Source organism: Thunnus thynnus, chromosome 4 (genome assembly GCF_963924715.1).
Source record: "Thunnus thynnus chromosome 4, fThuThy2.1, whole genome shotgun sequence".
Classification (NCBI taxonomy): Eukaryota; Metazoa; Chordata; class Actinopteri; order Scombriformes; family Scombridae; genus Thunnus; species Thunnus thynnus.
This window is the reverse complement of record NC_089520.1, coordinates 30499438-30512477: the sequence shown is the minus strand read 5'-3', so window position 1 is coordinate 30512477 and position 13040 is coordinate 30499438. Positions and strand designations below refer to the sequence as shown.

Here is a 13040-nt window from a genome sequence, read left to right as displayed (position 1 = left end):
TGAAGACAGATTTAGCTCAGAAGTGTTGATTGGCTGTGTCAGTCAGCTACACATGACGTCACTGTAAAGAAGCAGTCACATTGCTTTGTTTTTTACTACATTACGCAGAGGTCTCCACAGGTTGCTCACTTAGTCCATCCCTATTTGTAACTTTGTTTTGGCATTTCTCACATTTTAATCCTCTGACATCATTGGAGAAAAATATACAAATGTGGTTGTTTGAGGGGAAAAGGATGCTAGGAATATACCAGGATGCTACACTGATAATTTTTTTTGTAATGTGAATCTCTCTAATTTCCAAATTTGACAACTATTAATTACATCTACTATCAGACACTACTTTGGAGAGCTCCATTACTCTCTGGATTTATTTTTCTTAATCAATTTATCAGTCAAGAAAATTCCAGAAAATGGTGAAAAATGCCCATCCTGAGTTTCCAGAACCCAAGGTGATGCCGTCAAGTGTCAAACATTCCAAAACCCAAAGATTTTCAATTTACAATGATATAAAACAGTGGTGCAGTAGTGGACCATCAAGCATTTACTCAACCACATACTCAGAAAAAGTAAGCGGAAATGACTTGCAATTAATATCATACAATATAACTGGCAGATAGACTCACTAACTCTGTAGTTCATTTATAAAAACAATGTTATATACGCCCATATCCTCTGTTTGCAGGGTGTTACAGTACGTTACTCTTGCAAATGACCATTGTTGCAATCTCACAACAGTTTGAAATAATAAGTGGCTTGAACCACTCAAGAATCTTTATTCTCTGGAGGACAGTGATCTCTGAAATTCATGGTCTTGAATTAAAGCTGCGTTCTTTGTGAAGACTCCTGAGAATGGACCAGAGAGGGTACTATATATTCAAAGCGGTGGCCTTGGAGTGTGAAAAGGGGAGTTGAAAAAAAAAGATGCCAGGAATATAATGGGATGTTATAGTAATATGTCTGCACTGATCTGATCCCAATCAGCTTTAATCACCATACATGAGTGTAAAATAAGCTTTAAGGAAAGGAAAAGGGCACTGTCAGTAGGACAAAAGGCAGCAGCATTGTCATGTAAAAGTTACCTTGGTCTTTTTTTTTTGTCTGTTCCTGAGAGGCAATGCTGGTGTGAGTGAGTCATTGAGTTTCTGAATGGCGGGCTGGGTTTATAAACCTCCACCAGCCCTCAACACATGAGTTTGGAGGCCACTTGTCACTCTGGTCTGTCACGTATGCACATGCGGCAAGGTCCGACAGCTTCAGCATCCTTACTTCTCATCCTGGAGGGCACGGGAGCACAAAGACAGCTCTTCACCATGAGGTCCTTCATCTTACTGCTCTTCTCCCTGTTGTTGGTGTCGCATGGATCTTCAGCGGTCATCACAGGGGTAAGTGAAAGCAAACAGGTACATAGCTCACAGTGCAATGGAAATCTATCGGCAGGAGGAAGAAAAGTCAGGGATATGCTTTTCTAAACCCATTGTTCAAACCTGCTGCCTGATGTGATGTGAAGTTATATCATGAAGAATGCAGTTGTTTTTTTGTTTTTTTTTTTAAAAGAGATCAAACATTTTAATGAGATGACACAGATGACATATCTGTATGGCAGTTTTTAAGCTTTAATAAGTGCTTATCATGTCCTATTTATGCTTGACCAAAGCCTCATTGTGACATTCACTCTTCAACTATAATTTTAATTTCCCAAATGTACAATATTAGAATATTATTCTTTAATTAGCATTTGAATGTTTCAGGGCTTTAACAGTCAAATACTTCATATTGTAATATAAAGTAGAAATATATCAATTTGAAAATACAAAACTATGTAAAGGACTTTTCATGTGAAATAAAACTCTTGTCATAGGCTCTTTTGACATTCTAACAGCACGACCGCTACTAAAATGTAAAATTACAAGTGCAGTATATCTGTTTGATCAAAAAATGCATATGAAATTACAACCACTGAAGTTGCCAGCATATTCTTTGAATGATTTCCATATCTGAATCAGGATTTATACAATGCCATGAGCATACATCATTGCAATAACCTACTAATAAAATACCAATCCCTGTCATGACAACCCTCTCACACTGCGTTGCTGATGTGAATTGAGAGAGGAGCGTGCATCCGCATCTGTCACATGAAATCACTTCTGTTCCTTTTCATTCGGCTCCCTTCATCTCATCGAAAGTGAGAGCTGTCACTCAGTTTCTCATCCTGGCACTCAAAACAATAAATCACCACCTATCGTGCAGTGTTCTCTTGAGATTTGATATGACTATATAATGCAGTAACACTATCATTAGCATACTAATCTCTTTGCAGTGAGTATTGCACTTTCTGCTGCTAACATATTTCTCACCTAACTACTGCCTTTTCCTGGTGATATAATAATTATCACATTATTGTGTTTAATTAGTACGTATAGTGTATGCATGCATGCATTAAACCCATCTTTGTTTAGAAATAGCACCAGGTGATAATAACTGTCTGACTGGGTGACAGATGTAGTTTGAATCAGTAATATAATGCTGACGTCAACAAGAAATACTGTAAATCATTAGTTAATGAAGAATGATAATGAGAAATTAATTACTTTAACTACATGACTGCATTATCATCTGGAAACTGCTGGGATTTAAATGTTGGTTGAAAAAGTTGCATAAGTCATATAAAAGTATCTAAAATTGTGTCCATTTGTACGTGTGTGTATCTAGGCCTGTGAGAAGGACTCTCAGTGTGGAGGAGGAATGTGTTGTGCAGTGAGTTTGTGGATTCGCAGCCTGCGCATGTGTACGCCCATGGGACTGGAAGGAGAAGAGTGTCACCCGATGAGCCACAAAGTGAGACCATCTACATCTACTTGTCTCATGTGTGAAGTGTCAGGCATTTGTCTCCTTACAGTGGTGTCATAGTGGTGATGCAGGTCAGGGGGTGAAGGAGCTGATCCTCAACATACTCTCTATTAAGATGCAGCAGAGAATTCTCTGTGAAAATAATTGCAGCCTGTCCTAACTTTGTAATTGAAGTAGTCAGTATTGTGATTTTGCTTTTGTGTTATGACTCTCAAAGATCTTCCCCTTCAAAACATCTACAAAGCAGTTAATAAAAAACTATTATGCCAGTGTCTATACGTTATGCATGTCCCCTGTGTTCATTTTTCCTGATGACAGTGACAGGAATCTCATCTTGAAGGTACCTCTTACTCTCTTTGTTTCTAGGTTCCTTTCTTTGGGAAAAGACTTCATCATACTTGCCCCTGTCTGCCCAACCTGTCGTGCATCACTACAGAGGAGGGGAAATCCAAATGTCTCTCACCATACAAGTATCCAGACTACTACCTCTGAGAACCAACGCTTACAGTTACACTGTTTGCTACCTGCACTGTAATTATTTCATCTGCCTTTAAAAGCCTGTTTCCACTTTGTTTTTTATTTCTTTTGAATAAAGAGTTATATTTAATACTGCATCAGTTTGGTTCAGGGAAAATTAAAGGCATACTATGTAGGATTTGTCAGTTGCTGTTTGTAAACACAATATTCAAAGTTGTCCCCTCCTCCCCGGCTCAATGACACAAGAGCGAGAGCGAGAGAGAGAGAGCAGCGGTGGTTGAGCGAGATAGAGAGTAAATGAAGGGATGGAGCAGCAGTGGCGAGAACAAAGCAGTGAATCAGAGAAATAAAACACTATTTTCTGGATTATTCACAGCAGTTATGTTCTAAAGCAGAAATAAATATGCCCACTCATAACCCTACGGGAGGATGCCGCATTGCCAGATTTGTTGTGAGTGCAGCCGAAGCGCAGGCTTCATCCTGGTCATGTGGCCTCTCTGCTCTGCGTGTGTGTGTGTAGCTCAGCCCCGCCCTGACACAGACAGAGAGCAGAGGACAGAGACGGAGAAGCAAACATCCCATTTCAACATTGGCATAGCGCCGCTGTTGAAAGCATTAGGAGGAAACACTGAATCAACAAAACACTGCGATGTAACTTGGTTGGTAATCCAGAAAGTGTGTTTAACACACTCTGAGCCTAACCCTGAACTCTGAGTTGATGAACCTGAGATGGGGAACAGAGAACAGCACAGTTCAATCAACTCTGAGTATGTTCAATCTGTGTAAAGCATGTGTCTGGTGAATGAAAAAAGCCACCAACAATGGAGCTCCAATACTACGTTTCACCATGGCAACAGGTAAATAAAAGACAAAGCCTCCATTCTAATCCAGTGGACGTAGAGATATTAATGGATGTGTGTGCGGATGGTGCACGTTCATCTTTAAAAAAAAAGTCAGAGTGGGAAAAGTGTCAATAAGTTAACACAATAGAGTTTTATTCAGTGTTGTCCATTAATTCATCATTTACTAGTCTTACATTTCCTTAATGATCTTAAAGTGGAGTCTGACTGTGTATCAGGCTGTAGCTAGATTACATTCTACATATATTTGTTCAGCTTTAATCTGACAGTGACAAAACACAGGAGGCAGCAACTGAAGATGAAAAATATAGTTAAAGATTTAAAAAAATATATAGATCAAAGACATAAAGACATGACTGTAAGCTCACAGTCTGATCCAGTAATAATGTCTTTGGTGATTTGCACTTGAAAAGGCATCAAGGTTAAAATACAGCAGATTTTAAAATTTTAGACTCTGCAGCTGCACCACAATCCTGCTCACTCAGAAAAATTAACATGTGATCTCCATTACAATAGGAGTGATGTTCCATCAGTGCGACCAATCACATCTTGAGTGATAGAGATAATTATTCATCGATCCTATGTGTCTAAAGCTTCATACCAATTTTGTAAATTTAAACTGAGATATCACATTATGTATGCTCTAACAAACTGACAGCTGTCTTGTGTGTACAGTCACAATATTATAAAAAAAAAAAACTTCCACTCCCAAAAATGATTTTAAGGTTTTAATCTGAGCTGAGGCTGAATTTACGCTGTGTAATATGTGAATGTGAGGGCAAAGAAATGACTGATAATGCATAAAGCTTTAGATAGTCTTTGAGCAACTGAGCAACAAACTAATATCCAACCAGGATTTTGATTGTGACAGACAGTAAACCTCTGCTAATTAATGCCCTTCGATACGCGTTTTGATACGGACTGAATGAATGAGGACATGAAACAGCATATCTGGCTCTGGAGGAGGGAAGAGACAGAGAGAAACTCTGGGTTTGTTGAAGAAAACCTTCCAGCGAGCAGGTTAGCTTCAGTTCCCATGGTAACTGGCCCTGAGTTTAAGTTACCTCTCTTTCTGGAACTGAAAACCCAGAGTTCTCCTCATCTCAGGATTAACAAACTCCTGAGATGAGTTTTCATTTAACCCGCTTTCTGGAATACCACCCTGGTCACTATGTTTTTGTAGTCACTATGTGAGTCCCTACCTCATACCTTGTGCTCTGTTATTGGCTGGGGCCTACACACCCACTGCCAGAAGGTTGACGCCCAGAAACGTCCCGAACACAGCAAAATAATAAGAAAATAGAGGCAGAGGGCAGAGTCTCTGAAGATAAATACACTGCCACACACTTCTAGTGGGTTATAAATGCTTGTTGAGAGGGATTATTTTGGTCTACATATTGTTTTTTTTTTAGGAAAATCCTACATAGTATACCTTTAAGCTATGTTTAAAGGAAACGTCAATTACTGGTCTTTGTCCCTTTGGAGCCTGTCACTGATGATACCTGATACAATGATACAAAACGGCACCATATACTGTAGTTACACTTTAAGTCTCCCTCCACTCAAAAATATGTTTTTCTTCTTGTTGCTTCAGTTGGATGTTTGAGCTTCACTGTGCAGGATGATGTGTGTTTGACATTAGAAGTCTGTTTTCACATCCATCTGCTGAAGGACGAAAAGTTTGTAAGTTATAGATATGCATGATTTGTGACATCACAACTAGTTTGGAGCCAATCCTGGTCAAGTATTCAATTAACACAAGTGTGATGTGGAGACTTGAAGCCTCCAGTGCACAAATACTGAGAATTGATTTTACAGTGATGTAGGAGACATCTTATGTCCAGCTGTTAAACTTTTAAAATGAAAAATATTTGCATATTCAAAGATTTTGAAATTTTTAATGTGGGGGAAGGAGTAGAAGTAATTTCAATGATTTTAAAAAGATAATTGGACTTTTTTTGTGGAAAAAAGCATGAAACACAAATTATTATTCAAAGTAGAGTGTTTTATATACACCATCAAACATGCATGGAGCATGTTTGATGGTGTAACGCATGCTACAAACTGGAATGTTTATTTAATTTACCTCTGTATATTGAATATTTCATCATATCCATATACTGTATATTTGCTTTGTCTGTTTTGGTTTTTGCATTTTAAAATAGATATTTTGCATTGTGAAATACAGACACCTCACAGTAATCAGTGATAATCAAGTATCAGTGTTAAACCAAATAGCACAAAATTATATTTGCAGTTCATAGTGAATCATTTCTCTGACTAATTAGATTTTATTCTATATAATTAATTATTATTATTTGATTTTTGAATGCAATCAAAATACACCTGGAAACAAGCCTTCTTCTTAATGTTGGATCTCATTCGTATTTGGCAATAAGAATGATCTTCTCTTCAAGTGACACATTGTTCTATGTCACACTGGGTTGTATGTCTCACAGTACTCTGCAAGTTGAGTTTTTGTTGAGCTTTCAAGTGCCATCTAGGGAAACATGAGGAGAAACACACGTTCACTCACTAATAAGTAAGACTTGTGTTAGATGTGCAAGTTGGGTTACAGTACCATTATCCAGTTGTGATTGCCGTCCAGTTTTCCAACAGCAAGAGCATTTTAATAGCATTGAAAAACAAAGGAGACGGGTCTTCTCTCACATTCACCTTGGCAGCAGGTGAACTTCTTTATAACACCAGGACCAGCAGTAAGACAGCTATGAAATGAATCACTGTCAGACTATGATTCACAGCATTTGTTCAAGACTCAAAGCTATAATTAGATTTGTCCAATGTGTAAGGCAATGACTCTCATCAATCTTATACTTTAGTAATATATACTGGTTGTCTGTGGCTCTTGAGAATTCAGTGGCCTAAAATCCTCAATGGAGTGATCTGTGATGAAGAAATGCCACAGACAATGGAAGTCTGAAAACTACTGAAGACTACATAAAAGAAAACAAAGTCACTGGAAACACAATACTGGTAACATCTCAATAAATTTAGGAAGAATTAGTTACAATTAGTATAGAAGTGTAACAGTGTGCAAAATATGAAATATTACTATTATAATGAACCATGAATCTACTGGATCCTTAAAAAATATGATTCTCAGACAATGTCACACAATAATTTATCATTTTAGTTGAATGACAGTTAAAAAAGTTGGAACACCTTACCCAACATAAGCTCATCAGATAATGATATTTTTAAAAAACAAACAAAAAAAAGGTACATTTCCAACTGTCTAAATTGTATTTTAGGAAAACGCAGTGAGGAGGACAGAGGTCATCAATGTAACTTAGTGGTTAGAAAGACTGGAAAGGTCAGTAATGGAGCCGGCAGTAAAAGCCCAGCAAAAACAGTCACATTTCCCCAGCATCACAGCAGAGCCTGCATGCCCTGAAGACAACGCGATGTACCAAAAATACCCAACATGCATTTGCATTGCACGAGAACACGTGCAGGTGAGAGGGATCCTGCAGCCGGGGAGCCACGGCAATTACACCGTGAGACCTCAGCACGCTGGTAGCAGAGCTCAGCCAGCTGTCAGGAACAAGCAGGCACGTTGTGATGCTGATGGTTAGGGATGCACTGAGGGCAGACAGTGGTGAGGTGAGCTTGGTGTTGTATGGTGATCAGATCAGAGATGACGCATGAGGGCTGGACCTCAGAAACACCTCACTAAATCACAGTGATTAAATTGAGAGAACTGCTGCGGTTTTGTGTAATTAAGGCTAACGTCAATAAACGCAGCAGCAGTTACCTGAATCAATACTTGCTTAAGGAGGGAGGAGGGCACTGGGGTTTGAGGGAGTTTGTTTAAAAAGCAGGTGGCACAAAAACAGCCGATGGAAACAAATCTGTTTCATAAATGCACTGTTGAGCACCATGAATATCACACTTTTAAAGGACAAATCAAACCTCTAACCTTTTAACCAGGCAGCTACTATTGTTGTTTGTTGTCAGTGAAACATTAACGATGTGACACGTCACTGACACATTTCCAACAGCTATAATGAGATGGGTAGCAGAAGATTTTTCATGATAGTAAATGTCAGGTTTAGTGTCAGGTCTGTCAAAATCAAAGAGAAAGGGCATCTTTTTAGATTCTTCATTTTACACTGATGTTCAACAACACCCATACAAGTAGCAGGATCAGGTCTCTATTTTTTATATTTTTACTCTTTCAGTTAAATGTTCAGTTATTTCCTGCAAATGTTATTTCCCAATATAATATAATATAATATAATATAATATAATATAATATAATATAATATAATATAATATAATATAATATAATATAATATAATATAATATAATGGGCATATAAATGTTGTAAATTCTTCTCCTCACTGCCAGGAATAAAACTGTGAATGGGAAACGGTGGATCTTTCATTTGCATAATCGTGTGCTGGCTAAAAGAAGCCAAATTATAACTACAGTATCAGTCAAAAGTTTGGTCACACTTTCAAGTGTGTCCAAACTTTATATTGACTGTATATTGAGTCTAAAATACTGGAATCAGCCTAAAATATACTGAGCACATGCACATTTTAAACTTCCATAGGGTTATTAAATGAGCACTCCATCTATTTTACACATGAAGTTCGGTGTACTAGTCACAAGGAGAGCATTTCAGTCAGTCAAAACGGTTGTATAACAGTTATATGATGATGTCATCAGGGTTATCTTAGCTTAGCTTGAGACTTAAAATGTTTTACAGAAAGCCTGCATTGGAAGTGTGGAGTTTGAAAGAAGTGGGTATGTAGAGTGCAGGGGAGGTCTAATGCAAGATGCTATACAGTTGCAGTATCGGAAGTGTCAGATTTAGAGCCTGATGCATACTAGAGACTGAAAAACAAGATGTCTCTGCCTCTGCTGCTTCTGTTTTTCCTGGCAGTGGAGTACCCCTTTAAAGTCCCAGAAAAAATACAGAAGACATTATCTCACTCCAGTTATTCAAAGGTACCCACAGTATATGGCCCTTACAAGAAGAAATCCATCATAGAAACACTAAGATACCAATGTCTGTATTGATTTATCAGCCAGTTTGTTTACATATATAGGGCGCAACTGTCACTTTTTCTGAACTGAAAAAATCTTTAAACATGTCTGTCACCCTCTCCATTTAAAACCCACAGCTGAATGCAGCAAGCTCACACCTGCTGTCAGCAGGCTGTCAGGCACACAGGAAATCACTGACCTGAGTGCACAAGGTAGGGTGAGGGCAAGTGATTATGTCAACAAAAGTAAATTATACACTAAATGAACTAGTACTGACCACTTATTGCACTGTATGAGAGTATCTGGGGGTGTATTTTCTTTTAAAAACATGTAACCTGAGATGTATTCAAGAGCAGAACCAGATCATGTGAAGACATCATGTTTAAAAATAGATGATATACAGTCCAAACAACTTATCATCCATTTCTTATTTATTTGCTAAGAAATACAAACAATGCAAACATCCTTTCCAAAGCACCAAACTGTCCATAACCGTAGAAAAAGAATATCTGTTTATCCTGCAGGGAATGTGGATCGACCCATTTCTCAACACAACTGATCCATGAAGAATAAGAATTTGCAAAATACCTTTAAAGTGAGTGATAACACCTTGGTAAACACAAAGCATTCTAAGAGATTATGAAATATACAATATATCTGGTTAAAAAAGCAGAAGGGGAGGAGGGGTAAAGCTGTACAGTATTTACAAATGTGACATTGTCCTCACTAAAAATATACTGAGATGTGCATCTCATTTGTGGTATCCAAACGTTTAGTAAGCAAGTGTGTCTCAGATGCCAGAGACGATGACTCTCATCAGCTGACAAAATAGTTGTGTTTTGTTTCAGTCATCAGTTCTGCAGAAGGCAAACAACCTTAAACGGATGTGTTGGAATATAATTTTAAAATATACAAACAAATAGCCAAAATGACATTCATGTACAATATTGTAGCGGACCAAAAAGGTTAATATACTCAACAGGGCATAAGGAAAAAAAGTCTCCAAAGGTAGGACATAAAATGACAAGTAAATTCTATATTTGGAGTGAATGTCATCTAGCCTACACATGCAGAGGTGTAAATTAAAATGTGGCTTAATCATGACATCTGATGCCCAGTTGTTGTTGTTGTTTTTTTTAAAATAAAATCATCACATTATGCTTCCATCCCTTAATATGCCTCATATAGCTTCAACCAGTCTGATTCTGATAAGCAAAATATAGTATGAATTTACATCATAGTAGTCTAAGGTTTTTGTCAAATTAAAGTAGTGGGTAAACTGTTTGTCACAAAGAAAGTGATCTGAACATCCCTGACTGCGTGTACAAACACATTTTGGGGCCCAGTCTCTTCTGAAACAAGATGTAAGTGTGTCTTTGGCAGTATACAGTATATATATGTTGGGGTCAGGAGCGTTCAGATGACACAGTATGGCTCCATGGGTGTCTGTGTTCCCAGGCAGCAGGGGAAACAGGCTCTGAGGCGCATCCGGAGCTCCTTGTTGAACAGGAAGCTGATGATGGGGTTTGCTCCCGCCTGGGCGAAGCTCATCCACACCGCAGCGCTCAGGTAGAGCTGTGGGACCGCAGCCCCCCGCACAAATATTCTCAGGTAGCAGGCGCTTATATAAGGAGCCCACAGGATGAGGAAAGTCAGTGTGATCATATAGTACATCTTCCCGATCCGTTTCTCCATCTTAAACTCATCCAGCACCAGCAGCCTCCTGTTGCCGGGGTGAGACGCTTGCCTGATGCCCACCAGCGTCGGCGGGGTGGGTCCGCGGCCGAAGCCGGCGATCCAGTTGGCGGCTGCCTGCCCGGTGGCTCCGGGGCCGTGGAAGGTCCAGTTCTGGCTGATGGCCGGGACCAGCTGGGCAGGCTTCATTTTACGGTGATCGTAGACGAAGCACAGCATCTTTATGTAAACCACATGGGTCGTCCCCACGATGACGGCCAGCATCAGCATGAAGCCCAGCGTGTCGTTCGCCTTCACGTAGCGGTGCTCGAAGATGCACTGCTCCTCCTCACGGATGAACTTGTAGGTACCCACGTCGAACACCGGGGGGAAAGCCATGGCCACGGAGAGGGTCCACACCATGCAGATCACCGCCACGCACGTACACAGATTCATCCGCTTCGAATAAAACCTGTGGTGGGCGATCGCCATGTACCGGGTGACGCTGACGCAGAAGAGCAGGAAGGCGACGTGGAAGCAGAAGAGCACGGACATGAAGGCGACGATCTTGCAGCTGAGCGCACTGTACGGCCAAGAGGAGCCGCTGCCGATCGATGCCATCACGAAGGGGAAACACACGGCGGAGCGGACCACGTCTGCCAGGCACAGATCCAGGAGGAAATAGTAGGGAGCCTTGTGCAGCGAGCTGTCCTTCAACAGCAGTAGCGACAGCGACGCGTTGCCCAGCAGGCTGATGCCCATGATCAGACCCAGAGAGGCCAGCTTGACCGCAGAGGCCGCGGACGCATAGTTCTGTAAGGACGGGCTGCTCTCCCCAAACTCACTTGTGTTTGCCATCTATGCAGCCGAGGTAGTGTGTATTCCCACATCAATTCATCGACGATCGGTAGTATCCCGCCACGGCTGAATGGAAAACAAAAAAACACGATCCGCCGCCCCTTTCACAGAATAATCACTCAGGAATAAATCCACTCAGAAGCATTCGCTCAACATCCATCCCGATGTGCTGTTATCCCCACCAAAACAAACAAAAATCATTCAATATCTCTTCTTTTTTTCTTCTTATCCTTCATCTCACAAGTGTCCGGTATTAAAAAACACCCGTGTCCGTTGTTCCATCCTCTGCTGAACAGAGACAGCCTGGTTTGGGTTTATACACCATCTCGGAAGGCATCCGTTCGGCAGACGAGCGGCTCAGAAAACACATCTCAATTTCCACCGATGGCGGAGGTCCCCCGTTCTTCGTCTTGAGGAATCAAAAAACAGACAGTGCTGCGCGGAAGCATGGCGCAATTACGCATCCCCAGCCTCATCAACGCCGGCTACAATGTTACTAAAATATACAAAAGCAAACGTGTTTGTGAAAGCAGGAGTGGAGGTGGGAAGCTCACAGAGGTGGGAGCGTCAGTAGGCTACGGGTCTCTCGGTGGATCTCACACAGCAGCGTCTAGCCTATGCGTCGCACGTCCGCTTGCATGTATTTAGCAGGCCTGGGATCAGCCAGGAGTCTCATCTGTCGGTCCTTGTCTATTGCAATCTATAGGAAGTCTGTCTTCATGCAGTGATGTGATGCAAATGTTGACAGATGATGTCCTGTATTAACATTGCACAATGCTTTGATATGCAGGCTATAACATGAAACTATAACAGCCCCCATAAGATTATTATATATCAAATAAAGAGTATTCAGTAAGAGTCCAGAGTTCTGCAGACGTTGTTCATTAATGCAACTTATGATCTTTATTATAGCAAGACAAACATTTTATACGCTCAAACACATAAACAGCATGTGATGTATTGCGCAAAACACTTGTCGTCATTGTTTTAAATGATGATCATGTAAAGTACACTGAGCAACTGATCAATAGTTACAAGGCTTTTATATACTGGAACCTAGATCAAGTCCAGGGGAATAATTACAGAAGGTTCGGGCAGACACTATAAAGTTTATAGACCCCAATAAAACCAGTCAAATGGTTCCACCAGCTAAATTAGTTTAGGAATGTTTTTGGCGTGGCTGAGTTCAAGGTAATGAACTAGCAGAATGGTTAGCAGCTGACATTGCTGGAAGAACAAACACTGGCATCGAAGTATGGAACATGCTGTTAAATGCCCAAAGAACAAATTAAATTACAATTATTT

General features: G+C 40.2%; 2 protein-coding genes across 2 annotated transcripts; one reads left to right on the top strand and one right to left on the bottom strand.

Moving 5' to 3' along the window:
* The first annotated feature begins 518 nt into the window (after positions 1-518).
* On the top strand, positions 519-3405 carry prok2 (prokineticin 2). The gene is made up of 3 exons (XM_067588614.1): positions 519-1382; positions 2713-2838; positions 3217-3405. Exons 1-3 carry the CDS (start codon positions 1188-1190, stop codon positions 3340-3342), a joined length of 447 nt encoding a protein of 148 aa, XP_067444715.1. The 5' UTR covers positions 519-1187; the 3' UTR covers positions 3343-3405.
* Positions 3406-9629: 6224 nt separating this feature from the next.
* On the bottom strand, positions 9630-12314 carry gpr27 (G protein-coupled receptor 27). The gene has a single exon (XM_067588299.1). The coding sequence runs from the start codon at positions 11733-11735 to the stop codon at positions 10620-10622; it is 1116 nt and encodes a 371-aa protein (XP_067444400.1). The 5' UTR covers positions 11736-12314; the 3' UTR covers positions 9630-10619.
* Between the last annotated feature and the right edge of the window lie 726 nt (positions 12315-13040).

Bases quoted from the DNA above. Each gene is read 5' to 3' on its own strand.
- prok2 (XM_067588614.1), top strand. From the start codon at position 1,188: ATGAGTTTGGAGGCCACTTGTCACTCTGGTCTGTCACGTATGCACATG. The intron at 1,383-2,712 runs GTAAGTGAAAGC...GTGTGTATCTAG, and splicing joins CTTCAGCGGTCATCACAGGG to GCCTGTGAGAAGGACTCTCA. The intron at 2,839-3,216 runs GTGAGACCATCT...CTTTGTTTCTAG, and splicing joins GTCACCCGATGAGCCACAAA to GTTCCTTTCTTTGGGAAAAG.
- gpr27 (XM_067588299.1), bottom strand. From the start codon at position 11,735: ATGGCAAACACAAGTGAGTTTGGGGAGAGCAGCCCGTCCTTACAGAAC.